Source organism: Motacilla alba, chromosome 9 (genome assembly GCF_015832195.1).
Source record: "Motacilla alba alba isolate MOTALB_02 chromosome 9, Motacilla_alba_V1.0_pri, whole genome shotgun sequence".
Classification (NCBI taxonomy): Eukaryota; Metazoa; Chordata; class Aves; order Passeriformes; family Motacillidae; genus Motacilla; species Motacilla alba.
The window spans coordinates 13,406,859-13,434,819 of record NC_052024.1 but is presented as its reverse complement, the minus strand read 5'-3'; the positions used below and the strand labels follow the sequence as shown (position 1 = coordinate 13,434,819).

General features: G+C 51.4%; 2 protein-coding genes across 5 annotated transcripts; one reads left to right on the top strand and one right to left on the bottom strand.

The window, feature by feature from the left end:
• Positions 1–1,829: 1,829 nt before the first annotated feature.
• On the bottom strand, positions 1,830–14,417 carry LSG1 (large 60S subunit nuclear export GTPase 1). 4 transcript variants are annotated; one of them, XM_038146330.1, is made up of 14 exons: positions 14,015–14,167; positions 13,824–13,941; positions 13,457–13,577; positions 12,809–12,895; positions 11,857–11,943; positions 9,695–9,755; positions 8,809–8,994; positions 8,224–8,649; positions 7,824–7,925; positions 6,866–7,009; positions 6,442–6,565; positions 5,755–5,834; positions 4,942–5,115; positions 1,830–3,660 (listed from the first exon to the last, which is right to left on the bottom strand). In XM_038146330.1, the coding sequence occupies exons 1-14, from the start codon at positions 14,093–14,095 to the stop codon at positions 3,481–3,483; spliced, it is 1,971 nt and encodes a 656-aa protein (XP_038002258.1). In that variant the 5' UTR covers positions 14,096–14,167; the 3' UTR covers positions 1,830–3,480. The 4 variants fall into 4 exon arrangements, with proteins under 4 accessions (XP_038002258.1, XP_038002260.1, XP_038002256.1 ...); XM_038146332.1 differs by having other exon boundaries at positions 8,818–8,994; XM_038146328.1 differs by lacking the exon at positions 13,824–13,941 and having other exon boundaries at positions 14,015–14,417.
• An 8,264-nt stretch (positions 14,418–22,681) lies between these two features.
• Positions 22,682–24,930, top strand: FAM43A (family with sequence similarity 43 member A). The gene has a single exon (XM_038146308.1). The coding sequence runs from the start codon at positions 22,952–22,954 to the stop codon at positions 24,038–24,040; it is 1,089 nt and encodes a 362-aa protein (XP_038002236.1). The 5' UTR covers positions 22,682–22,951; the 3' UTR covers positions 24,041–24,930.
• The last annotated feature ends 3,031 nt before the right edge of the window (positions 24,931–27,961 follow it).

Sequence of the window (27,961 nt, the reverse complement as noted above, 5' to 3'; positions counted from 1 at the left end):
CTCTTGGCCACCCCCTTGCCAGAGAGGGCAGCTCCTGAGCTGCTCTGCAGGGGTGTGGTGGGGTGGGAGTCCCCGGGAACCCACACCTCTGCTGGGATCCTGAACTGGAGCAGGACTCAACACTGCTGCTGGGGGCACCAGGGCTGCTCCTCTGCCTGGGACAGGCTGGCCCCTAACGGCAGAGAGGGGGAGATCAGCCTCCTCCAGACAGCGGAGGCGATTCGGTCCACGTGGCGACTGCAGAAACCAGCAAGATCCCACACGGCAGTCCCTTGCTGCAGACTCCCTGGTGCAAAAAGCCATCATCCCTTTGATCCTTGACCTGAGAGTTGGGAAAAGATCAGACACCTGGCCCTGACAGCCCCACAGTCTGCAGTGGGGTAATGGGCAGAGGACTTGTGTAGTGCTAGCTCTGCCAAGCCGAGGGGGGTGAAGTTCCTACATCATCTGCCACCCACTGCAGTTCGAAGAGCCACAGAACCCACAAAAGAGTGGCTCAGGGATTTGCATCCTGGCATCCCCTACACCTCAACTGCTCACCCATGATGCTTCAGGTTTCAGGAACAGAGTAAAACATACTGCTCTTCCTCAAAACAAGACTGCAAAACATCTTTTTGTAGTAGCTAGATGGCCTAGATGGCAGTTCAGGCGTGCAATGACAAGTCCTGTGTGTGAAGCAGAGCCCCAGTTCTCTGGAAGTCCAGGGCAGAGCTGGTGATTCCACCACAGGCTGCCAGTGTTGCCCTGCAGGTGTGGCACCCGGTGCCACGCACAGCACAGACCCACCCATGATCTCTGGGGACACCACATGCTGTGGGAGGGACTGCAGGCTGGTGTGAGACTCCCTGAACCAGGCAGCAGAGACCTGCAGGGAGAACTGTAGCTCTCAATGCAAGTGCAACATACCATAAAAGGCCAGTTCAGCTTCAGCTCCAAAACATATTCCCAAACCAGTTTTGCATTTCTCCTGCAGGTATCAGTGCAGGAGGGAACATCAGCCAGGAAAACAAACTGCTTGCATTATAAAGCAAAGCTGCCTGAAACAGGAGACAGAACACTGGGGTGCTGGGGATCCCAAAGAAGAGACTGGAACCAGCTGCAGCCTGCACACTCCCTCCACACGCACAAGGCACTTGAAGAAAACAGCACTCCAAAATGGAAACTGGCCTCCTCCAGGCAGCAGTGGAGCAGCAGAAGCTCATTCACAGGTGGCCAGGGCAGAGCACATTGTCTCCTTTGTGCTGGCTCTGACAAGTGAGCAGTGCCCGCATGGCCTCACGCCTGCCAGCTGCTGCCATGTGCTGTACTGAGCTGTCAGCAAGGCCCAGCTGGCACTGCCCAGTGAGGGATGTGGCTCAGCAACGCATCAAACCACCACAGGAAAGCATTAATTTGCCTCTTACCTATTTTGCCCACTGCTCAGCAACAGCACGAACAGGTCTTTATGTCCTTCTTCTGTTGAGGCAAGAGTCCTTCAGCATAGCAAGGAGCAGTTTGCATTGAACACCTGAGCACACACTACTTGCTTGGTCATATTTACATTATCCTCCATTCACCCAGGCAAACACTGCAAGTTGCTTGGCAGGTCTCATGGCAAAAGGTTTCTGCAAGCAGCAAGCAGGCATCCCAAGTCTCAGGCCCTGGGGATTTCTGTCACTCACTAGATTCGGAAGGGTCTGCATCAGGACACAGCCTGTCCAGCAAGGTGGCTCATGGAGACCCAGCTAACAGCAAAGGGCAGGCAATGCAAAAGAAGAGAACTTGGCTACATGCAACATGGGCTAACAATTCAAAATTCTTCAAAAGGAGAAAAACGGAATAGAAAAAAATGTTTTTACATCTTCAATAAAAGATACTCCAGTTTGACAGGCAATAGGTTCACACAAAACAGAACAAAAAGAAAGAAATGTTTCTGAGCAATCAAGTCCCTAAAGCATTTTAAGGAACAAAAGCAGATACCTTTCCTGCAAGGAGGGTGGAGAAGCCAGATCAGAGTGATTTGGCTAAGGCACAACCTTTTCAGGAAACAATGGCAAAGATCACCTTCTCCAGGAGAACAGATTAAACAGATTAACAGAAGATTAAACAGTCTCTCCTGAGAATCTACTTTCTGCTGCGGCACATTGCTTTAAAACACCATTGACCAGATTAATTCACTGTAATTATACTTTACATATGGCAGGGAACTATCCTCCCTCCAGTGATGGAATTAGGGACACGAGAACAGGCACTCCAGGGGAAGCAGGAGCTGAGGTGAGAGCTTTGCTGTCAGGGGATCCTGTGCAAACTGGCTGTACAGGACACACACAAAGGGTCACAAAGCCAAAACTGGCTTGGTGACCCGGCTTTGTGGCACCCCACATTTGCTGTGGCTTTGCTCAGCAGTTGCTTTCATCTCTCCATCCACATTTAAAGCCTGGAAAGTACAGAATTACAAGACAGCAATCCCCTTTTATAGCATCAAGAGACCAGCATCATGTGTTATTCCTTCCACCACCTAAAAACAAAGCATGACTCGTCTTCGTGAGCTTTTCCAGTCCTATCATTACCCCCTGTGCTGAACAAGGAATGAAGAGCTCTGAGCAAGTAGGGCAGCTGAGAAGTAAATCTCACTTTAATCTGACTCCAGGTAAGTAAAGTCTTTTTAGCATCAAATACTCATGTACTCAATTAAAATCTGCTCATAGACAGTTCTCTGTCTTAGGGCAATGAGACAAAACATGAGACACATACAAGAAGTAAAACCTCAAGTATATCTAAGGACAAATTAGCACCAGATTTTTAGCCAGTCATATGGAGCCAATGTTTTAAAATACTAGTGGGAAGTCACACAAAACCAACTGATACCAGCTCAGTGTAAAGGATATAAAAGCAACATTTTCCATGCACAGTGTGCTGTGCTCTGCTCAAGCAGGGAAATAGGGAGTGGTTACAGAGTCTACAGAATAGGACTGAGAATAGCAGAGAAGGAAGAGGGCAGTAAAGATCATTCTACCTCATTTGTCAAATCAACAAACAAGCCTTTAAGACCAGAAAAAAAAAAAAGAAAAAAAAGGGAAAAAAAAAAGAGCAATAGTGTCTCAAAATGTAACAAACATCACTCATTGAAATTCAACTGTTTAAAGATTTTAGTCAGTTTTACCAGGACTTGCTTTGATTGCAACAGCTATAAAATACATCCTTTATGGAAGGAAAAAATATTCCTGCACAGCTCCATCTGCTCCCATTGAAAGGATGTTTCAGCAGCAGTCAAACGTCTGGGCTGGCTTCCAGATAACACCAACAGCCAGGTCTCTTTTGTTCTCAGAAGGGATGAACTCCAGCCACCAGAGCCCACGCTCATCCCCTGCCAGGCCAATCCACTGCAGAAAGCTCCCAGGTGAGCTAGTGATGCCCACTTATCTGTTTTTTTCCCCCTCAATTAAGGCCTGTGAGACAGTGCAGTCCCTGTGCTGAAAAGGCATGACAGTGCTGCCACAGCTAAGCCTCCAGGTGCTTCGTGATCCGGCGGATTTTCTCCTTCTTGTTCCTGTTTCCATGTTTTTTCCAGGGCTTTCCTACCACGTTGGCAGGATTGGGTGCAGCGGCAGGCACGAGGCCGCTCCCAGGCCGGTAGCCCATGGCAGCCCGGACCCCTTTCATCAGGGCACGGACGTTCTCCTGGAAAAGGAGACACAACCTCCAGTGACCAAGGAGAAGATAACCACTGCAGTATGTCAGTAAAACCAGACACAGGCAAGCTCAAAGCCAGCAGGGCCTGCCCAGCCCCTGCTCCAGAGCTGCAGGAAGGTCACAGCAGGCAGCCAAATCCTGCTCCAGCTCTGCTGGGTCCCCAGCGTCTGCCACTGACGTGACACCGTGTCCCAGCCAGGATCAGCTCCAGCACCAGGATGGATCCTCACAGCCTCTGCTCTGTGCACAATAAATTGTCTTCACAAATAAATCTGGCGCCCAGGAAAGCCACAGACCAAAATAAGTTGCTCAAGTCTGGAGCGTGGGCAGCACTGACAGGGCTTGCAGCTTGTGCCAGCACTCTGGGCAGACAGAGCAACAGTCTGGTAATCCCAAAAATTCTTTTCAGGTCACAGTTTTCTGAAATAGCTCACTTTTTTTATGAAAAGAGCCTGAGTTCTTGTTTTCAAAATGCATGATTATCTTAGCTGTGCTAAATAAATGGTGTTCATATCCAGCTAACCACACAGAATGGAACATGCTATCTATGACCCATCCTGTTCATCGCTAAAAACCTGTTCTAATCCTTGTCAGGTATGCAGATCCGGTCAGTTATGGATTTCATATTTCACTGTAAGTCATTAATACACTTTTTCAGTAGTGTAGAGGCAAAACAGATGCCTGTAGGATCTAACAACAATCATACAGATTAAGAAAAATTCCCATTTTCTACTTAATTTTGAGATTTTGTGACTGGATTTTAAATCAGTTTGTATTCTTTTCATCTGATTTCAGGTTCTGAGTCAAAACCTCAATGTAATACTAAATCAATTCTCTTAAAAAAGCTTATCACATCCTCTAAATACATCAGCTCAGGAAAGGAGTGTCATTTTGAAGGAGCTGTCAGTTCAAAACCATGTTCTGGGTCAGCTGCCAAGTCATTCCTCCTTGTCTTTCTTCCCAGTCACCCTCCTGTTTGCTCAAGATTGAGTCTGATTCCTAACGAGAAGGGTCACACTGCTGACCTCTGAAAAATCACCTGTGCACACCTCATTAGCAATCTTTCTGTCACCTAGGACATTCCCAGTGATTTAGGAGATAATAAAAAGAACAGAGAGCTCTTGGGTAGAAATTACATGCAGATCCCACAGCATTAAACACCATTAACTCAACCCGGCACACCTCCATCCTCAAAGGTGGTTTTCCCCCAGTAACTACAGATGAGTGCTGCAGCAAAAATTCCTAGAACAAATCTTTTCCAGAATTTACCTGATGGAAAAAAGTTTTGTCCACCACATTTTCAATTTGTTTTGCTTTGGTATTTTTCTCAGGCTTCATCTGTCCAGTGGCCTGCACAGTTGTACTGTCAGGGCATCTTTGGTGTTGGTGCTGAAAATCATTTGGGTCAATACCAGGTGGTGGGTGGCAATATAACAGCTTCCCCTGCGAAAGCAATGGGACTCAGTTGTTACAAAAGAAACTCAGAGAGGAAAGAAAACAAGTCCAAACCTAAGAAGGGCCTGAAGTTTAGGGGTTCACACTGGCAGACTATCAGTACACTTTATTCCTCCTCCCAGGCAACAACTGGCTTGACTCCTAAGTTAAAGTACTGTTCCACCTATACATCAAAGCACCATTTGCAGCTGCAGTGCCCAGCTGCAAACAACACAGAGCAAAACTCTCAGGAGCACCAGAGGATGCTATTAAGAAATTATCAACAATAAGTTGCCAAGAGGTGCTAAAGAAGCATGCAGTATTACAACACTCAGAGCAACAGTTCTTAGTAGCAAATATTGGTCCAGCTGTACATTATGGATTCATTTCTTGAGTATCTGCTAGCTACTTGGGAGATATGATTATTTATTTAGCTGGCACCACATTTTTAAATAATCACCTTTCTAAGATTAGGCAGCCTGAGAAATTCAATTTATTCTTTTAAAACATAAAAGCAGCCCAATTTCAAGAGTCTTTTGATACATGGTGATTTTATCCAGGGAAACAGAATTGACTTTATTGTACTGCAGTGCAACATTTAATTCACCTCTGAGAAGAGAAGAAAACCCAGCTGCAGGAAGCACTTACACTGACATAATCTTTTAACACATATCGAGCTGATCTCGGCTGGTCTGGCTGTCCATGAGATGTCATAAAGCCCCTCATATCTGGAAGAGAAATCCAAAGCATATTCTTTGTAAGCAGAAGAGAATGTTACTATGTTCTCCGCTGCCTAAACACCCATTTGTAGTCTTTCTCAAAAATACTCCCTTAGAAAGAGGCTTCTCTTGGGGAAAGCAGGGGAAAAAAAAGGGAAGAACTTTGGTGACTGCAAAGGTACTGCAGAAGCATCCTGACCTGAAAGAAATTATAAGAGCTGACACCTTCCTACCAGCAGAACACTGCTAGGGTTTTATTTTTGTTTTAAAGGCAGAGAATGAGAATTTACTGCATTCTTCAAAGTCTAATTCAGACACAGATGGTGGGAGATATCTGAAAGGGCAAGAGCACCAAACTACAGACTGGCAAGGCATTTCACCAATACCTTCCACACTATCACTACATCTGTCAGATGAGACTGGCAAAGCACCACTCCAACTCACACAGGAGATGAGCCATTAACAAAGACCATTCTGAGAGGAGGACAAGTCCTGTCGAAGAGGTCCAGTGCACAACAAACCCAAGCTGGGCCTAACTTTACAATGTTCTCCTAAGGCCACGTTCAGGACCATGCACGCAGTGGAGGTGACAGGTTTTAAAAGGATCATCACTCACATCCATATGCTGTTAGCAGCTCTTCAGCTGTTGGCTTTCGATCTGGGTCCTCATCTTCCCTTGGCCTTATGATATTTATTCCATAGGTTGCTTCCAAAATGTTGCGTGGGATATGCTGGCAAACATAAGCTAGTGAAGGAAACCACTTTGTGATTTACAGCTTGCCCTTGTCACTCTAAGAGCACACACAAAAGAATGACTTTTGGATTTTGTAGCAAACTAGAAAAATAACACAAGTGTGACAACATGACCAAGTTGAAATGAGATAGGAAAAGACCAACACAGCAGGACTGTGTTATCCAGTATGTCCCACCTCCCTCAAAGCACGAGCACAATGTGCTCCCAGCAAGGCTGGAACATGCTACTTGGCCTACTCCAGATCCAACCCTTGCATGCACTCTTACAAACCCCATGCAAAGGATATTAGAGAAACAGCTGGAACATGGTCCCTCATCTGATCTATAGGCAGAATTCCAGAACAAATCATTTCTGCCTTGGTAGAGACGAAAGACGGCATCACCAGGCCGGGGCAATCACAAAGGCACAGGCCAGGCTCCACATACAGGGTCTACATGATAGATAACCCATTAGTTCACTATGGCAACTCAGTGTCCATGGAGGAAAAAGAAACAAAAAAAAAATCAAATGCATAGATAAAACACGGATGCAAATGACAATAAGCAGAAATTCTACTAACACAGACACCTGCCCTGCTGATCCCAGCCAACGAATTAAGGAGATCAGATGTAGAAGACAGCAACATTTTTCGAAGTTCCTAAATAAGGTGTCCAGATGGGGGCAGCAAGATCTTCAGCTCTCCAGTCGGATGGGAGAGAAGAAAGCACTCCAGAAAGCTTTAAGTGTATTGGACCTTCTGAAACAGCTAGGAGTTTGAAAAGTACCAAACCCACAATGGTCCCACACTACCATTGGAGCATTGGAGCTGCTACCTCAAAAATAAATATAATATAAAAATATCAGCAAAACTACATTTATTCACAGCAATGATGTTGACAAGGATAGTTGAAGCCTTGACCTTAAGCGACTTGGAGGAACACTCATGTTAAAAAGCTTCTCCCCTCATGACTGATGTTGGAAAAACGGGACAAGGTAACTAAATAAAATCAGGAGATGGAAAACATGCCCCATTGCACAGCAGCTCTCATGAGTGACTCAAAATCAAGCACAAGTTTAGAAGGAAGAATTAAAGTTCCAAAATTACGCACATCAAGACCACCCCTCTCCAACCTGCTCTGCTGGCCACAGTTCAGGCTGGCAGAGCTCTCACAGTGAGGCCATGTGGTTGCATCTAGGTCATAATGAAGCTCTTCCACTGGGGAAAAAGAAATGATAAAAAGACTGATGTTATTTGTTAGCAATACCTGGAAGTGTTTTGTACGGCCTGGTGTAGCAGACACTGACACCTTCTTATTTCCAAGGATTGTGTTGATGGTTGAACTTTTGCCAACATTTGGGTAACCCACCTAGATGACAAGGAAGTGAAATGTTATTAGGCAGGGTGATGCCAAAAGACTGACAGAGCTCCGACAAAAAAGTTCTTTAATAAAATGTTCTAAAAAAAAAACTAGGGCAAACAGGGGGGAACACTGAGCTCTAGGAACTTCAGTATTAATCTTTGCACAAAACAAACAGCGGTTTGTGCTTGCTAGTTTTTATACCTTTATAGGAATCCAGGCTACAGGATGAATTTTTCCCATGGAGGGCACATGGAATTAAAATTTAGATTAAGTAAGGTCCATTTAAGCACAAAGTCCAACTCACCAGCCCAACATTTACTTCCCCATCCTTCACCCTTGGTCCATTGTGCATAGTTTTGAATATCTCCAGCAGCTCATTTCTCTGTACCAGATGGCTGAAGTTCCTGACGTTCCTGCTCCGCTCCTGCACTCTGTGCTGCACTGCAGCACCATCAGTCCTGCCTTCCATCCTCTCTGGACCAACAGCATTTATGTTGTCACTAGCTTCATCTTCAGAACAGGTTTGCCAGTCCTCCTCTTCACCATCTTCACAGTCTTCATATTCATCACTGCTGTTATCATCACTCCCCAGGAGCTGGTTTGCACTTGGCCAAGTGCTGCCTGTGGATGCTCTTTCTGCGCTTCCTTGTGCTGTGCTGTCATTTTCCTGACTGGAGCCTTCATCCTCAGAACTGCTCAGGCGCTCTGCTCCCCCCTCAGAGCCCAGTTCCTGTGGGAACAGCAAAGGTTTCAGAGGTGAAATGCAAAGACAACCCCAAACCCTGCTGCTGGCTCGGTGAGCTGTCATCAGCCAGATCCCAAGAGCTGCCAACTCAGTGCTTAGCTGTTACCAGCAGCAGCCACCACAGGCCTATTTTGAACTGGTCACCTGCAGTACCTTTGCTTCTCCACACAGCCGTTCACACTCTGCCAAAGCTGACCAGAACACCACCTTGACACCCTCGTTCTCAAAGAACTGTGCCCAAGCAGCACGCTGCTCCTCACTTAGCAAATCTGCTTTGTTGATCAGGATCATGTTCTCCTTGTCATTACTGACTTCCTTAACATAACTTTCCTACAGAAAACAAGAGAAGGATCAGTTTGCACTCTGGTTTCAATTCCTTCCATGCCAAGACAACACAAGATCAGCAAGACAAATTACTCCATGCAGCTCCACACAAGTGTAGCCAAGCTTACCATCCCTAGGTTGGTGGAAGTGCTGCTCAGCAGACAGCCACAAGAACAAATTGGAGCATGCAACTACCACAATACAGCTTGTTGCTGGCCATGTGTGCAAACACCTTGTCTGCTTAGAGCTGTGACAAGATATTAATCAGCATCCTGCATCAGGAGCTCCTAAGATAACTATTTGACCAATTTCATGTCTCCCTGATGCAGTATTCTATAGCCTATCATTACAAACTTGTCTCTTCAATAACTTTTGATCCTTTGTAATCCTCACCCACTTTTATTCCACTATGCTTTTACATAAGACAATTCCTTTATGTGAGGACACTTCTAATGGGTAATGAGGAATAAAATAAAATCTGCAATGTAACATCTGCAAAAGAGCCTCTAAACCCACAACATTCTGTGTGAAATACAGAAAGACAAAAATAATTTTATGCCAGAATACTTGCATCAATTAATAAGACATCCACTCAGGCACAACAGTGAAACAGCTCCAAAGTGGCTGAATGCACTGAGCAAAAAATATATCACATAAACAATACGACATAAAATGAAGACAACATTCAAGAAAGTGGTTTCCTTACCAGGTCTTGACATCTAAACAGAAGAGGGTTTCTGGCATCTACTATCTGGACTACAATATCACTGCAAAAGTAAAGGAAAGCCCCATGAAGTACTCCTTCTTACGTTGCCCCAAAGAAAGCATTAAGACACAGCAATTATTCACTTTTAGGTTTTCCTTGGAATTTTAATAGTTTCAACTGTATTATCCTATTAAATACCTTTACTGAACAGCAGAGCTGCTCAGCATGATGAGATGCAGGTAAAGCAGCTCTGCTTTACCTGCCCAACAGAGCCATGCTTGTGCTACAAGACAGTACTGCCATACAGTGTTTCCTCCTCACTTGGCTCATTCTCCTGCACACCCGTACAGCCGGCAAGGGGGAAGGAAACATGCCAGTTTTGCCAACCCATCTACTCTTCAGAAATGCTCAGCAGGCAAGAACCACAGTAGTGGTACTCCATCTTTTAGAATGGTATTAAAAACTGTGGTAACACAACTTTGTTTCTGTCTATTCTTATCCTCAACTGTGGCAGGGTGGTTACAGGGAGAAAGAGGTGGTTTTCCTACACAGTGAGATATTTTGGAACATTATTGTCCTCCTTGCATGGAACAAGATGTATAAAGCCTCCCACAAATGACATGTGAATTCTAAGTTTTTGATACTGGGTATTTTCAAAAGTTCCTCTGTGCTCTTTTTGTCACAAAAAGCATAAAACAATGAAAAAAACAGCCTTAGACTTCAGTAAAATACGTTGCTCCCCCATGCAAGCAAGGCCTTGCAACGTGCTTCTAGGAAACACCTTCCAAACCGAGAGACCAGGCTGTCACCACATACACGAGCAGGACTCATTAGCTACACACAATAATTAAATGGCTGTAATTAATGGCTTCAGATCCCAAAGGCATTTATGCTTCTTTTGTCAAAAGGAGGGGAAAATTTAACTACAGCCTCTTCCACTAGAACTTCTCCAGGCAAGTAATTTAAAATACTGCCATGTATTATCACATGCTAATCTATTTGTTTGACAGGGATTTCTGTTAAGTCAGGACAACTTCAGAACACCACGGGTCGAATGGAAGAATTTCAAGTTTCACTAGGTGGTTTGTTAAGTGTTTAAAAAAAAATCAATAATCCCCCCAAGGGAGTAATTTAATAAGCCCCATGGGTACAAAGAGCACTGCACAGTTACAGACATTCAAAGATCAATATGAGGGAAAGCTGACACCATCGTACTGGGATGGGATAGTGAGAAGTTACTGAACCCCACTGCTGGGAACCAGTTTGAAGCAAAGACATGGAAAAGGCTGGTAACAGATCAAATTATCTGGAAAGGTTAAAGGACCGAGTGACTTTTCCATTCACTTCTGAGACAGCATCCTCACTCCACATGAAATAAAAAGCTTCAACAGGAGCAGAAAGGCATTAATGACACATTCCAGTCACCTCAAAACAGTACACTGTACAAAACCTGTACACTCACACTGCACATCGTGACACCCTAAAGTGGATGCTCCTGACCAGCACTCTCCCAGCCGAAGGCCCAGCAGCACTCAGTACAAAGCCCCTTCTGTGAAAGGACCAGCTCACCATGACCTCACTGGTGAAGTATTTTTCAATTTTAGGAAAGTGAAATGAGATGATCTTAAACCTAATTACTAGTGAAATTAAATGCCCCAGTTAGATTAAAGTAGCAGATAGCACTCTTATTGTATTAAAGCTCAGCAGAGCAAACAAAGCTATTCCTGTGGTTTGACAATCTGTCGTCTTCTGTGCACTGCCGCAACTTCTCTGTGTGGCAAAGAGACAAGGACCAAGAGGTTCCTTCTCTCCCAACATTACTTAGTCCTTGCCTCCTGCTCCTGAACATCAGCTGCTGCAGTTTGGTTGGGAAGGAAGGGAAGGGATTAAACTTGGCAAGAGACCTCAAAGACAGTTTCTCAAAGGAGGCCACCACCACAGAGTGGCTGGGGAGGGCCAAGAGACACAGTGAGCCACTGCACATCACACTGTTGAGAGCTAGCAGGCACCAAAAAACAAAATCACTTCAGTGCTGCTAATAAAACATTACTAACTTAATAATTTTTCCTGTGCTGAGACACCTGAAGCTTGTCTCAAAAGCTGCAACTCATGAAAATACATTCAACATCACTTTTTAAAAAGTGGATAGCAAAGTATTTTACCTTCTTTCAATGACTCTCCAAAGCTGACGCCAAAATTCCAAGTTTCTTTCAAATGGGGTTAGAATTAACTTTTTCTCTTCCTCAAGGCTAAGACAAAACAGAAAAAAACCATCACATTTGGTCCATGGCAGGCTGTAAGCTCTCTACCAGTTCTTCCCTAGTTCCAGAAGGCTTTGGTTTTCAGAGAGTAATGAAACCAAACTCATAAAGAGGTACTGTTTCTGATGTTTTTTCAAACAGATCAAGCCCTCAGGTACACTGCTGTCAGCAGCACTGTTTTAGTGGTGACACAATGACTTCTGATCTTGTCAATGCAGAAGTGCTAAAAGATGGAAAGAACAAGAACTCATCAAGAGTCTGCCTGTGAAATTTGAGAGCTGTGATAACAAATGAGAAGTTATCCCAAGTGCCAGTAGTTTTTTCTTAATTGAGTACCACTTGGAAAAAATAACAAAATTTGGGGATGATACCTGAAATACGTCTGTACAACCTTTAACTTGGTGTTACCACCACCTGAACAACTTTACTCAGGGGTAAGCACAGGTTTGCAGGGTGTGAATGGATAGCAGCCAAGTCTCCAAGCCAGCAGATGCAGCACCAGACCAGCACAGGCTGCTGGATGCAGCAGGCTGGCAGCATGGCCTTCTATTCAGAGCAGCACTGCTGCTCTTAAAAAACATATCCAGTAACCCTCTACTTCACAGGCGAATGAAGAACATCACATGCCATCCTGAATTAACTTAAAAGAACATGCACACACAAGACAGCTTTGCAGAGCTGACCACAAAGACATGTTGGACTGTGGCTGGGATGTCCAGCCTTCCATGACAAGTACAGAGAGCTACTGAATAGACATTAGTTTTATTGGTCCAACAAGGATAAGTACAACCCACTGCTTCCCGTGTCACTAAATGCCACCAGCTACTTACCCAGCCACAAGCAGCATACTCACTGGGCAAGCTGTCGCCTCCACTCGAGAAAGCTCTCTCTCTCTGCTTGCTTCAAGTCCTCTGCACTGGTTGTCCTATCCCAGTGTGGCCTGTAACAAGCATATTTCAGTGGTCAGAAAAAGCAGTCAGTCCAGCTACATTACTTCAGTAAATAGAAGATAAAAACCACACATTCAGCTATGCTGAAGTAATGGTTCAGATGTGCATGCATGTTTTCAGCACCTTTAAGTACACCTTCTTTCCTTGTTCCTTCCAAAATCCATTAGCAGAGAGCATGTACACCAGATACCACAGAGCTGTTTTCTTGAGCTAAGTTTTGTGGGCTTGTTAAGACGGAGGTTAATCTCTCTGTTCACCATTCACAAAGCTCTGAAAAGGCTTACTAGGCAGCCTGGATGCACCTGCCTCAGCAGTGCCAAGCTTTGGGCAGGAAGCCCACACCACCAGGCCAGAGAGGCTGGCCCTGGCAGCACTCACACGGCAGACTGGTACTGCACTGTGGGTTACAGCCCACTGATATAGGTTAGTTAGGGGCTTCTCCAAAAGCAGGGTATTGCCAACCTGAGGGCTGTCCTCAGGCTTGCAGCCAGAGGGATCAGCCCCAGAGCCCCAGTCAGCCAAGGGGATCCAGGCAGCCCTGCAGAACTCACCTCCGTGGGATGCGCAGGAACTCCTGATTCTCCTGGTGCAGCTGCCGAACGCGCTGGGCCTCCTGTGCTGTGAGCAGGCCCGTGCAGCTCTGGGCAGACACGATCTGGGCATTCAGACGCTCTAAAGGAGAGACAGTCATCCAAAGGCAGCCGTCCCCAGCGCTGCTACCCCTGCCACCCCATGCTATCCCTGCTGAGCCCAGCCCTGCTCAGGGCCTCACAAGCTGCCGCAGTTCCCGCGGGCCAGACGCACTGCCAGCTCCCACTCGCACTCACTCACCGCAGAACCGGGGTCGCCCCGCCCGCGATCCCCTCCTGAGCCCCCGGACCGGCCCCGGCCCAGCCCCAGCCCGTCCCAGCTGCTCACCGGCCACGAAGCGGGTGCCGGCCAGCTCGGCCGTGGCCAGGAACTCCTCCAGCGGGCTCTGCTCGGGCGCCGACCGCAGCTCCGGGCCGCGCTCGGCGACCACTTCGCTGGCGTGAAGCTGCCGGGACAGGACAGCGCCGTCAGCCCGGGCCGCCCCGCGCTCTCTCCCGCCCCCGCGGCCCCCCGCTTACCCATGAGGAGGCGCCGCGGCGCTCCAGCCCGCGCTGCCGCTGCAGGCAGCGCCCGAGCCCATCGCTCCGCTTCTTGCCCATGTGCCGCCGCCGCCGCCCCGCCGACGGAAGGGGCGGGCCGAGCGCCGCGTTCCACCGCCCGCTTCCGCCGCCCCTTCCGCCGCCCGGCCCCTTCCGCCGCCCGCCCGGCGCGTCCCGGCATCTGCCGGCAGGCGGTGCCACCGCACCGGCACCGGCACCGGCCAGCCGTGACCACAGGACACAGCCTGAACGTGCAAAGGGGAGCTTAGGTTGGACATTAGTAAGAATTTCTTTACTGAAAGGGTGATTAGGCGTTGGAGTGGACTGTGCAGGGAGTTGGTGGAGTCACCGTCCCTGGAGGTGTTTAAGAATGTGGCACTTAGTGCCATGGTCTAGTTCATACGGAGTTGGACTCAGTATCAGAGGTCTTTTCCAACCCAATCGGTTCTGAGATCATCCATCCATCCATCCATCCATCCATCCATCCATCCATCCATCCATCCATCCATCCATCCATCCATCCATCCATCTTTCTATCCCTCCCACCCTGTGGTGCTCAGTATGGACACACATCTCTCTGGGTCTCCCCTCCTCTGGCTCAGCTCTAACCCCTCCCTCCCACAGCAGCCACCAGCCCCTCCAGTAATGAGCCTGGGGGCACGGTTCGCTCCCACCCCAAGGTCGGTGCTGCAGCTGGAGGCCCAGGCAGTGGGGTGGCACACAGGGCTGCCAGCCCCAGCCCAGCCCGCGGCAGTGCCAGCAGCAGTGGGGCCAGTTTCTCTTGCTGGTTCGGCCTGGTGCAGATGCTGTCAAACCACATCGTGCAAAACCCTGCCCGGCAGCCAGCCATGGGGGCAGGGGTTTGTGTCTCCCTCGGGGGAAAGCCACCAGCTCCTGTGGCCGAGGCTGACCCTGCACCCTGTAACACAGCCAGGCCAGTGCAGGTTCCCCTTCCCTAGTGTCCACCACCCCAATACAGCAAACAGTGCATGCGAGGAATGATGGTGGCAAAGCGGGATCCTGGATGCAGATGTGGGAGGTACACTATGAGGCTGCTGGCAAAATCTAGCTGGAGTCTGGGCATCTTTGCCAGACGGAGGACATTGCATGACCAGCTAGGGAACCACTGAATGGATTTCAGCAGCAGCCGTTGTGACTGGTCTGGGTCAAGATGGGAGAGGTGGTTAAATTAATAAACAACTTGACCTGTACTTGCTCACTGAACTGATTTATGAAGCATTTCTCCTTTATGGTCGTTGGGTTAAGGCCAGACATTTTTCACTACAACTCTGTAATGTGTATCAGTTGTAACTGGAGAATAACCTGTCCAATCCCTGGAAAACAGAAGCAGACAAAGCTTAACTTCAGGAGCTGGCCACCAACAGCATGGCAGCATGCACAACCCCCGGGCAGGAGCGATGTTTTCTCTCTTCTCTATTCTCTTTTATTTCTTTTTTTCTTTTCTCTTGCTCCATGATAAACGCCCATTAGGAAAACACAGCTTTTCTTTTCTTCTTCTTTTCAAAGCCAGTAACTGCATGGCATAAATTTCCCAAGGACGTCTGATCCTTTGCCATGCTCATCCCAGGCTCTGCCGCCACCACCAGCCTGGTCTGGCCCCTCCTTTGCTTCCTAAAGGCAAATAAGAGAGATGAAAGGGGACTCAGCAGTCACCTTTTCATTTAGGTGAGGTGCTTCAATGGAAGGCTGGTGGGCTGCAGACAGCAGGCAGACATTTAGTAAAATAATTTCTAATCAAGTAATCTTTAATAAAACCATCTCAAGTCTTTATGCGGGCACTGAAGCAGTAATATAAGTGCTCATTATTGTCTTTCTTTTGTACTTCAGTTAAAAGTTACCTTCCCTCTACAATGCATAACCACCAGCCAGAGCAGCCAGCCAGCCTGGCTGATCCCCACGCCTCAGGTCTGGCAGCACTTCTAACCCCACAGCGGAGGCACGTGCAGTGCCATTCCCGGGCTGCCCAACCACAGGCAAAATGCTCTAATAATCCCATTGGCACAGCCCTGGCAGCACAGCCTCAGCACCACCAGGGTCTGGAGACTGCCAGTACAGAGTGCAGAGCTTAATGGACCTCCACGGGACACTTGCAGCTGTGTTCAGTGGCATGACCTGGAAACAGACACTCAAGGACAGGCAGAAGTGCTGGTGCAGTGGGAAAAGGAGGCTTGCTCCACTGCCTGCAACCCGTGCTGGGGCAGGGAGGTTTGAGGATAACCTGAAGAACAAAGATCTCTGCATTTAGATTGGGTCCCACATGTTGCCCTTTGCCCCCCCACCTTTCCCCATTTCTAGACTGAAGTGCTTCAGGGGACAGTTAACTGCAGGTATTTTCTATTACCTCTGTGGGACCTACTTAAGCAATACCCAAATTGCCCTCATTGTTGCAACAGATACATTTCTGGGCACTTCATAAACACCAAGGAATTATTTCTGTCTGGTGATGCCAGCAGCACTGCAAAGATCGCTTTGAGCAGAGCATTGCTGAAGGAAAAACAGACTGGGTCATCCAAGTGACAAAAACATCAGAGCTAGAGTAGTAATTGCATATTTCTAATTGCCATATTTCTCATCCCTCTCCTATTGCTCTGCTGTGCCTACCTGAGCAAGACAGGCTGCTGCTGGTCTCACCTGAACACGACAGCCTGCTGCTCCTAGAAGACATTTATGCATGGATTAATCACACACACTGAAAAGGGAAACTGAGGTACAGATGCTGTCACAAGAGCTGCACAGAGGCAGCTTGGCACCAGAGTGTGCGTGCCAAGAGCACAGCCAGGCAAGGAGAGCTTGGAGGAGAGGAGCACGCTGCTGTGAAGTGTGATAAAGCTGCTGATTTGCAGCCCATTCCCATATGATGGAGTAGCTACCACTGCATACAAAATGAACACAATTTTTTGCTGCTTTGTTTGTACAACTCATCTCTTTGACAGAGATGGGCTGGACTGAGGTGTTGTCCTGGGAGACAAAGCACCTCTGTGCATCATAAAAACTTCTCACCACTCCTTTGAAAAGCACTGAGTACCCAGCACTGTTGGCTCCTTTGAAAGTGGCCACAGCTTTGGGAATTTTCACAAAACCATTGCATAGACAAAGTAAAATCTGCTGTCCTTCCAGCACATTGTAATCATTGTCTTGGGCTTCTCTCCCAACTTCTTCTGCCTTGGAGCCAAACCACTGCTCCAGTTTTTGATGCATATCCTGAGAATTATTTAGCAGCAGCAGCAGCTCTTTTTCAAAAGCCTCTGATAACAGTGCGTTTTTGCCTAAAGGAAACATCGTTCTTTCTGGACAATTTTTCCTCCATGTTCCTTTAAGGCAGCACTGGGAGATCTCAGGACTGTGTCCTTAAAATATTCATGTGATGGCTATTCATTATTCATGTAGATTCACAATGCTCAATTCAGCGGTACTGCCAGCCTCAGCCTGACAAGCAGACCCATTAAGAAACCCTCCCCACAGCAGCCCTGAAAGAACACCAAGACAATTTTGCTCTGTGCACAACTGCAGCTGCTTGAACCCCCTTCTTTCCAGCTGTACTCAGAAATGGACAGGCACTGTAGAAGAGTGGGAGCTTGTTCCACAAGCTTCCCATCTCTTGGTGAAGGTCTTGCTACTCTTTAGAAAGAGCAGCATACTGAGAAAACTCTGAAGCAGGGCTGCCTGACCAGTGCTGAGCCCTGAGAAGGAACCAACCCCACTGAGGCCCTCATGTGATTTTTTTTTTAGACTCCGTTTCTTCCACCAGCCCTACGAAGATAAAATCACCTCCTTGCCTGGCAGGGTGGGGACACGTTAATTAGCGAGAACTGTCTGCCTCTTTGAAGGCACAAAGCACCAGATGGGAAACCGATGGGTCTCTCCAGCTCCCATTGTGTCAGCTCTGCCTGAGAAGTCTCTCCCACCCACCCTGCCCACTACTGCCCCTCAACACGGCCCCATGGTGGCAGCCCCCACGATGGAGCGTCGAGTGGAGGATGCTGCCCCAACACCACCTCTGTGCCCCTTGACCGGCAGCACGCCATGAGGACGGCTGTCCCGCACCGGCCCGGCCAGCAAGCCGCCCCCGAGGGTGCCGTGACACCCAGGGGAGGGCTCTGCTCCGCTGGACAGCGGCTGCCCTTCTAATTATAGCAGGCGGTGCAGGAAGCGCCGGGGCGCCTGTGCAGGAAGCGGGGTGTGCCGCTCTCGGTGGCTGAAAAACAACCGCGGCAGAGGTGTGCCCGCAGCACCGAGCAGCAGAGCCCTGCTCCAGGGGTACTGCCGGCCTTCGGCACCCTGAGCCGCACTGCCATCACCTTGGTGCCCCAAGGGGATCCAGGCCTCCTAGGTGTAGATGTCCCACCGTATTCACATGGCCCCGGCATCACCTGTGCCCCCAGCCCCGAGCCCCGGCAGGGCACACCCGCTCCAGGATGGGGTGCCTCTCCCCTTCAGAGCGGCTGGAGGGCAGCAGGGGTGGCGTGTGACTTCCATTAAAGGCTGTTAAGGGCCCTTCTCCCTGAGCAGGTCATGCTGTCCCCTGCCCTGCCAACTTGTCTCCGCTGTCCCCGCTCCTGGCGACAGGCGGCCATCTGCACTTGCTGCTGGCCAGACCTGGCTGACGCTGGCGGGGCTGGGGCACCCTGTCTGCCACCACTGATGGCCTGTGAGGCTCAGGAGCCGCTCAGTCTTTCCGCTTCCTGGAAAAACCTGACGGTTCAGCATTTCCTTTGTCCCGGTTTGGAACAAAGAGTCAAAACTTTGACATGTTGCATAGTTATAGAGACTCTGAGATACTTTGTTTTGGAACATACCGAAATGCCGGTTTGCAGTGTTTCACTTTGACTGTGTCACTTCAGCTGCTGCAACACAAGAAGTTCTATTGCTGCCTGGGGGGAGAAAACCTGACACGTTTTCATACACTGACAAAATCAGTACATTCCCATGAATTATTCTGATCTTGTCATATCAGCTTTCTCCAGCACCTTTTCCCACCACTCTCCCCAACCAGAGATCCACATCAGCTCCAATTCCAGCTGCTGGGCACAAAAGCCATCCCTGAAGTGGGGCTGCTCCCTGCAGGGTTTCACCCTCTCCCATCAGACAGACCCTTGCATCTCTCCACACTGCGCAGGGCAGCCAGCACGGGCAGCCTGGCAGCTCCCTCCAACAGAGGTACTGGACAGCTGCCTGCCTGCCTTCCTGCACCTCAGAGACACCGTGCACCCCACAACCTGCGGGCTCGTGGTGGGGCGTGACCACGGGCACACTGCAGTGGCCAGGGCAGGAGAGGGATGGAGTGTGGCAGGGAGTGGGGTCTGCCGAGGGCCAAGTGCGGCACTCGCTGTGCTGCCGGCTCTGCGCCGCAGGGCAGAGATGGTATCTTACGGATTTTCCCACGCCTTGCTCTGGATTTCCATGCATGCACGAAGGCAGGTGATGCTCGGTAGCTGCTGGAATATTGCATAAACAGAGAGCAGGCTGCTGCACTCCCCTCGGGCTACAGCACCATGCAGATAAGCCCCCAGCATGCAAGTCCTACACATCACGGGTGCTGCCGGCCTTGCAGGCCAGGAGGGAGCCTCGTGCTCCCTGGGAAGCAGGCAGCATGCCCTGGCCACACAGGGCAGGCTCCTCTCTCCCTGTGCCTCAGCTTCTCCTCCCGGCAGTGAAATACAGACATCCAACACCACAGGAACAGCCTCAAGCATGGAGCAGGTGCCCCAAACTTAACTGGGCTGCTCCCTGCTGCCAGACTTCATCCAAAGGCTGTGGCACAGCTCCTCAGCCCAGCACAGAACTCACAGTGTTTTGTGGGAATTGCTGTCACAGACCACCATGATTTGTAACTTGCTCTTCAGCTGCTGAAGCATGTGGCAATCATCCGTGCCCAGAACTGAAGCAGTTGCCACATAGCAGGAAAGAGATGGTCCTGAATTAACTGGGCCCATTAATGAAGCAAAGACAGCTACAATGGTCTGGCACACAGACTGGTGAGCAAGCATGGCAAGGAACTGAGCCGAGACAGATTCCATTCTCGAGGGCTGTGACCACAAGACACCTTCCTTGCTGCTGCACTTCAAGTGGTACAGAAGCAGGTATTCTGGGGTGCTGCTGCTCCTCAGCCACCATCTAGAACCCCCAGTGGGTTTCTGAGATGCTGATAAGGAAACCTCTAGAACCTGAGAATGCAATGCAGAAATGGCAATGCTGCTGCCTTGGGACTGGAGAGGCCATGAGGAGGGCAAAGGGGTCAGATCTCCTCCTCATCTTACACACCACTGGGGTTTGCAGACAAATATGCCCAAGGGCTGCCGAAGAGCTACAGGGCTCAGCAGCCTGCACAAGCCATGCTGTGAAAACTTGAAGTCTGTGTTCCTGAACACAGATCACTTCAGTCAGGATGGCAGAGCCCAGCATGACTCTGCAAACAGCTCTGTGGGCATCATTATCAGAAGTGTCTGTGTACCAGCACCAGCCCCCCCAGCTCTAACCTCCCTCCAGAGGCAGCACTGCAGGAAGGTATGTGGGTGTCCTTGCTTGCTCCATCCCACCTGGAGCAAACACCTGCCTGCTGAGCCACCCGACAAAGGCTCAAAACAGGTTCCTCTGCCCACAGCTGGAGGCAGGCAGGTTTTGGCAAAGCAACTCCCTCGTATAGAGAGACTGCCATGCCCACGCATCTCCGAGGAGCAGACGGGGCTGCTCTCGGCCCTGCAGCCCACAGGCACTGCTCAGGGGCTGCTCTCGGCCCTGCAGCCCACAGGCACTGCTCAGGGGCTGCTGTCAGCCCTGCAGCTCACAGGCACTGCTCAGGCAGGTGGGAGCCACTGAGCACGGGGCAGGCATTGGTCCGAGGAGCTGTGGTTCAGCAGGATACCTTGAGGGAGGAGGCAGATCTTCGGGCACTTCAGGAGCGCCACACCATGTGTGGGTGTCAGATGTCACCTCAAGCCATTGGATTTATTTTATGTGCACAGCAGCATCTTCTGTTTTCACCTTGCAAGATAAAGATGACAAAAGAAAAGTACATTGACTGTTACTTGGAGATGAATCGGCTGAACAAATCAGTCTTTCTCTCCCTGCAGTGGGATGGTCCTGCAGGCTGGCAGGAGCTGTCTGCCACAGGCTGCAGCACAGCACACAGCCCCTCCTGCCCCCCATACTGACAGCACCATGGGGGCTCCCAGTGGGTGCCTGACACCCAGCCTGCATCAGGGCTCAGAGCAGAGAACCCGCAGCTGCTGCTGGGCACTGCAGTCAGGGCAGACCTCAGCCCCTCTGCCCTCCTGTGAGGTCCCCGTGTAGTTTTGTTGAAGAGGCAGAGGGTTTGGTTCAGCACAGTGCTGAGCGCAGATGTGCATCTCAGTGGGTGCTGGGCTTCACGTCGAGGGGCCTGGCTGTTCAGCAGCTTGTGTGCACTGACTGGTGCACACCCAGCCCATGCAGCCCTCCAACTGAAGTTTTCTCATTGGAAAATGGCAGCATTACCACATTCACTTCTCAGGGCAAGCAGCAGCCTTCCTAACACTGTCAAAATGCAGTGCTAGAGCCGCTGAAGACAGGAACTGCAGCATGTTACTGACCCACACCTACCACTGGCCTCTGGAAACCCTGGCTGCGGCCAGGCATCCCCTGGGACCAGCTGTGGCTGAGCAGCGTCAAGGGATGGTGCTGACTACGCTGCCCTCCAGTGAGGGGGATTTTGGAAATACAAACGAATGGGCTTAATAGTTTGATGCTGGTCACTGTGGTTACTTGCAATTCCCAAATAATCTGCTAGATGGCATTATGTAATAGAAGTAATAATAATAATAATAACAACATACTGGTTTAATTGATCCAAACCCTAAAAATTATTTGTGTAATAATTTATGCAGGTGTTTACATATTTTACTGCACGAGTCCATACTGTCCCCCTTTTGTCGAGCATTTATCCAAACCCTGATGAAGTGCCATTATCTGCAGTGCTGGAATTTCTATTCTTTTTGGCAAGGATCTGACACATGATACAAGAAGCTATAGTAACAACACAGAGACCAACTTTCTGATTATGTCTGTGAGTGTACTCAGCAACCCCAACAAAAAATTACAAGACAGCTTCTTGTTCTTCGGCTGCTGCATACAAATAAAGAGCAAAGGATTACTCATACATAATAACTAGTGTTTGCTGCAGGGCCTTCAGGTCTCGGAGCCGGACTAACCAAACCGAAGGAAAGATCATGTTGCAAGAGCGGGATTTGTCCATGGCACACCGTGCCCGTGCAGGCAGCTGAGGCTGGGGCTCTCCCGGCCGTGGGATCTCCCAGAGCGTGGGGTCCGGCAGTGGCCTTTGGATTTTTATCAGTTTAAGGGAATCTGGGGCAGACGGACGCCCCGCCCGTGCTGAAAGCTGCAGGAGAGCGCTGTGGCACCCACCCTCCGCCCGTGGCCGTGCCGAGCGAGGGCGGGCGGGCCGGGGCGCACGGGGGTCCCCGCTCTCCCGCGCCCGCGGCGGCACCGGCGGGCGTCCCCCGCTGGAGGCCGCGCTCCGCCGCGAGCGGGGAGGGGACGGGGGCCGTCCGGCCGGGCTGGCACCGCCCCGTGCCCGCCCCACGGCGCGGCGGGGCCGGGGCTGGGGCCGGGGCCGGGGCCGGGGCGCCGCGGCGGGCGGCGCAGAGCGGCGGCGGCGGGCGGGCGGCGAGCAGCGAGCCGCCGGCTCGGCGGGCCCGGGCAGCGGGCGCTCCGCCCTCGGTGCGCGGGGCCTCCCCTCTCCGCGCCCGCGGAGCGCGGCGCCCGCCTATATCTACGGCCGCGGCGGCCCGGCGCCCGCAAGGATGTGAGGCGGGCGGGCAGCCCAGCCGCCGCCGCCGTGGCATGCCCCCCCGCGCCCGGAGCCGTCGGCGCGGCGCCTAGCCGCGGCTCCGCGGGGCCATGCTGCCCTGGAAGCGGAGCAAGGTGGAGCTGGCGGCGGGCGAGGCGCGGCGGCAGAGCAAGCCCAAGGGGTACGCGGTGAGCGTGCACTACTCGGCCCTCACCTCGCTGGCCCGCGCCTGCCCCGAGAGCGCCCTGCACCGCGTGGGCAGCATGTTTCGCTCCAAGCGGCGGAAATTCCGCGTTACCAGCGAAGACCCCACGTATACCGTGCTCTACCTGGGCAACGCCACCACCATCCAGTCCAAAGGTGAGGGCTGCACCGACCTGGCCGTCTGCAAGATTTGGAGCAAGAGCGAGGCGGGCCGGCAGGGCACCAAGATGAAGCTGACCATCAGCGCGCAGGGCATCCGCATGGCCCACGCCGAGGACAAGGGGCTGCGCCGGCCCGGCCACCTCTACCTGCTGCACCGGGTCACCTACTGCGTGGCCGACCCGCGCCTGCCCCGTGTCTTCGCCTGGATCTACCGCCACGAGCTGAAGCACAAGGCGGTGATGCTGCGCTGCCACGCCGTGCTGGTCTCCAAGCCCGAGAAGGCGAAGGCCATGGCCCTGTTGCTCTACCAGACTTCGGCCACGGCACTGGCCGAGTTCCGCCGGCTGAAGAAGCGGGACGACGCGCGGCACCAGCAGCAGCAGCTGGTGGGCGAGCAGAGCATCCCGCTGGTGCCGCTGCGCAAGCTGCTCAACGGGCAGTGCTGCTACAAGCCGCCGGTAGAGCGGAGCCGCAGCGCGCCCAAGCTGGGCTCCATCACGGAGGACCTACTGGGCGAGGAGCAGGAAGAGCGGGCCATGCACTGCGACTGCGAAGACATCCTGGAAGCGCTGGGCGAGCCCGAGGGCGAACTGCTGCGCCCCAGCACCGGCCGCGGCGAGAGCCCAGAGCTGGGCCAGCTCCTCCGCGACCTGGGCGAACTCAGCCTGGGCAACGATCTGCGCTCGCTGCGCGCCGACCTGCGCGTCCGCCGCCTGCTTTCGGGGGAAAGCACGGGCAGCGAGTCCTCCCTGGAGAGCGGCGGCACGGACGGGGCCGCCCCGCCCGGCAGCGACGCCGAGCAGCCGCCCCCCGGCGACCCCGAGACCGGCTGAGCACTCGAGCCCATACGGGCGTGCGCGGCCCCGCCGGGGCGCACCGGGTTCCTTCTGACCCCTCCGGGAGTTCCCGGTCCCTGCCGGGAGTGCACGGCCCCAGCGGGGCGCACCGGGTTCCCTCCGGGAGTGGACGTTCCCTTCCGGGCGTGAGCGGCGCCGCAGGGGCGCACCGGGTTCCCTCCGGGAATGCGCGGTCCCGCCGGGGCGCACCGGGTTCCTTCCGGCCTCTCCTGGAATGCGCGGTCCCTTCCGGGCGTGCACGGCCCCACCGGGGCGCACGGGACCCCTCCGGCCCCGCCGAGGCCCCTCGGGGAATTCGCGGTCCCGTGGGTTCCCCGCGGTGCCCCCGCGTCCCGCAGCATCCCGGGGAGCGGCCGCCCCTCCCGTGCCGGTGCCGGTGGCCGCCGGAGCCGGACCCCAACTCGCTGCGGCCCGAGGAGGGGAGGCGGCCGCGGGCTGTTTACCTCCGGCTCAGCCCTTGAAGATCTGCCAAATTCCTGGAATAGCTTTCCCCGGGGAGGGCGGCGGGAGGGAGGTGTTGCGCCTTGTTTACAGTCAGAAATCTCATATCCGAGAGGCCCCCCCGCCGTTTTCTCCATTAAAGTCACTCCATCGTGCTGTCGTGTCCAAGAGGTTTGCACTGTTGTGAAGTTGGGGTTTTTTTTTTTTATTATTGTTTTTAAGTTAGACCTTTTTTTGGGCCCCGGTCCTGTCCCCGGTCTCAATGCTCTAGATCTTTTGCTGTGCAAAAGAAGACTACTTGTGGCTGTTCACCTGTATATAGGGAAATGTATGCAAATACATTTTGTTATTTTTAAGAACACCACCATTGCGATCTCTGTTTGCACATATGTGAAGAAAATAAAGATGATGGTAACTTAAATGGGGTCACTGTAGCAATTTGGCCTCTGTGTGGATTCCTGTAAGGAGCTGGGTGGGGGAAGAGATCCCTTGGGAAGTGGTGTAGGTGCGGGAGAGCGCTGCACAAGAAAGCTGTTACAAACATAGAACGTCATTCCCAAGCTCGCTGGACATGTTACGATACAGGGAAACACACTGGGCACTTAAGGACTCTTAAAAGACACAGGGATGTGGCTTCCTCTCGGCAGTCTCTAAGGATGGGCAGGAAAGTGCGAGAAACCTCTGTCAGGGCAGGCGCTCTGGCTGGATCCTAGTCTGGAGAAATCCAACTGCGAGGCCCTGAGACTGCCCTGAGGTGAGTTGCCCCTCGCCTGGGCGCTGGGGATACTGCACAGCATTAATGCCATCTGCATCCAGGTGCTGCAGCTGGTCCCTCGCTGCTCACTGTGCCAGCCTGAGACAATTTTTAACCTCACGCAGGGTAAGCAGAAGTTGATTAGCCACGGGACTGCCGTGGTATTTTTAGCTGTAAATCTGTTTGTAAGTGACAGGCTCCCAGGGCAGGAGAGATGTTCCGGTTTCATTTGTCCCCAAGTGGAGGTATCAATTAAGAGATAATTAATCTGGCATTTCTGATGTCTAAATGTTTTCCACTGTGCCTGTGCTGCAATCGCTGGAGTCGCAGGAATGTCAATGAAGAGTCCAACCAGCTGCCAGGGCCTGGCCACGCTCCTTGTGTAAGGAACCCGCCTCGGAACTTGTAAATACCTCATTAAAACCTATTGCAAAATCTGCCACCACAGCAGCGAGACCATTGTCTCAGTATGAGTTAGTCAGAGGAGGAAGGCACAGTGATGTGGCTTTCATGGGAGGGGGTAATGGGAGAGGGGGGAATCCCCTCAGAGTGAGCACCTTCTTGCCCAGGCACCTTCTTGCCTTGTGATGCAGCAGGTGGCCACTGCTGGATTTGAGCACGCTCAGGCACTGCAGAGACACACCTTGCTAAAGAAATAGTGTGTCTTGCCGCTTTTTCTCAGACAAAGCTCCCTTCGCCTTTCCTAGAGGGAAGGGGCATGAAGAGGAAATGAAACACCATGGTGAGCTTATCCCAAAGTGTTTAGTCCGAGCTGGGGCTTGCCAGAAGTGCCCTGGGCTGAGGTGAGCACCCCAGGTCCATGCCCAGGGCTCTCTGTCACTACCTGCTCTCTCCCGGGGCAGGGGGAGCAGGCAGTGCTTGGAGCAGGGAGCAGTACGGCACATGGGGAGCAGAGGGCAGAGAGGGAGTCGCAGAGGTTAGTTAACTAACCCCAAGTGTTGAATGACCGGCTGCTGTTTGCTTTACATCCTCTGTGTGTGCTTAAAGGTGGTTAATGGCCTGAGCTTAGTCAATGCCTTTCCTCTCTCCAGAAGAGCCATCATGTCTGCAGCAGTGAGAAAAGGTTTTTTATCGCATGCCAGAGCTAAAAGCACAATTCCCTCAGCAGCAGTAGCAGCAGCCAGGGCCCGAAGCATTTCCCCTTGAAGCCATTAGCAGGGCTACTGTGCAATTTCCTTAGAGGCCTGCATAGATCGTTAGCTGTAGAGTCCAAATCCCTTGTGCCTGGGATATTTTGGTAGTAGAACCATAGAAAAAAAAGTTATATGTATGTCTGCAGTGCTGGTGTGAGGTTATTCATGTGTGCTTATCTGCCCTGCCCTCCCCATAGCAGCATGCCTGGGCCAGCAAATGAAAGCAAGTGCATGTGAGGAGAAAAAGGTCATTTCATTTTCCACACAGCAAATTTGAACGAACATCTTCCTAGAGAAAGGAGAGGAGGAGAGAGCTAGACCTTCTCTCCAATAGATTTGAGTAAAAGGCTGAGCTGCTGCTGTTTTTTCCTTTTGAACAAGTAGCTGCTTGCGAAACTGAAAAGCCTGCTGCTGGCTGGTGGGCTGGTGTGGGGAGGTTCAGCAGGGCTTTGGGAAAGGCCTGCTCCCATATGTAGAGGGCAAATTGTTCTATGGTCTCTGCTGGGTGACAGGGCTGATGCCAGCCCCCGTGCCAGGGCTGCTGGCCACTGACAGCGTCCCAGAGCATGGCACTGCCCCTGTTGGGGCTGTCAGCAGGGACACGTTCCCTGTCGACTGGGCTCCTCCATCAGCACTGTCAGCCTTACGGCTGGGCATGGTGAATCAGCCCCTGGCGCAGCGCAGGCGGGAGGGCTGCGCAAAGAGCAGCACAGACTGAAACTGCTCCCCGACAGCCAGCAGCCCCATTCCACCACTGCTTTCCCAGGGACTGGCAGGCAAAGGGAGAGTAAAGGCAGCCTGATAGCTCTGCCAGTAGGTTTGAACTGTGGGGGAAGAAGTCAAACGTGGAAACAAGTGTTTGCAGAATTACATGCATTGCTATCTGTCCTGGTGCAAATCACTGCCCTGCCAGGCTCGGTGGGCCAGCCAAGGAGGTTTCCAGCACAGCAAGGTTGAATGCGGAGCTTCACACATCTCTGACCTAGCAGGCAGCATGTGATGAATTGGCCAGAAAATACCTATAACAACACTAGGAAAGGCAGTGATCCTGCTCTGAGCCTGACACTTGGAGCTGATGCTTTGGCAAGTCAGCTTAGGTGCTGCAGCAGGTGCCTGAGGTTCCTCAAGTGTGTTATGGCTAAATAGAGCACGTTATTATTTCAGGACACAATGATTGTCCCCAGAATATGAAGAGATTAAGGGGAAAAGAGTCCTTTTTGTCCTTTTTGCTAATGCTATTTATTGATTGTGTATTTGCTGGTGTACTACAGATTTTCTCCTGAAAATGAGGCTGAGGGGGAACCATACAAATGTGTTGGCAGCATCCCATGTATAACTTCTTGTTTTTCTCTGCCCTTAGCATGCCCTTTTCCCATCTTTAGGTCTTCCTCATCCACAACAGGAAAAAATATCATGTGCAACCAAAAAAATTAGCAAGTGGTCAAGTGGAATGAGCCAAGTCATAAAATGACTTCTAGCCCAGACTGTTGTACTGATTTAGATCCAGAATTATTTGCAGTTTAGTTTGGAGATGTGCCTTGCATGGGG

Bases quoted from the DNA above. Each gene is read 5' to 3' on its own strand.
- LSG1 (XM_038146328.1), bottom strand. From the start codon at position 14,216: ATGCCGGGACGCGCCGGGCGGGCGGCGGAAGGGGCCGGGCGGCGGAAG. The intron at 13,578-14,014 runs GTAAGCGGGGGG...TCTCTCCTTTAG, and splicing joins GCCGCGGCGCCTCCTCATGG to AGCGTCTGAATGCCCAGATC. The intron at 5,116-5,754 runs GTAAGTGCTTCC...TTGCTTTCGCAG, and splicing joins TGTTAAAAGATTATGTCAGT to GGGAAGCTGTTATATTGCCA.
- FAM43A (XM_038146308.1), top strand. From the start codon at position 22,952: ATGCTGCCCTGGAAGCGGAGCAAGGTGGAGCTGGCGGCGGGCGAGGCG.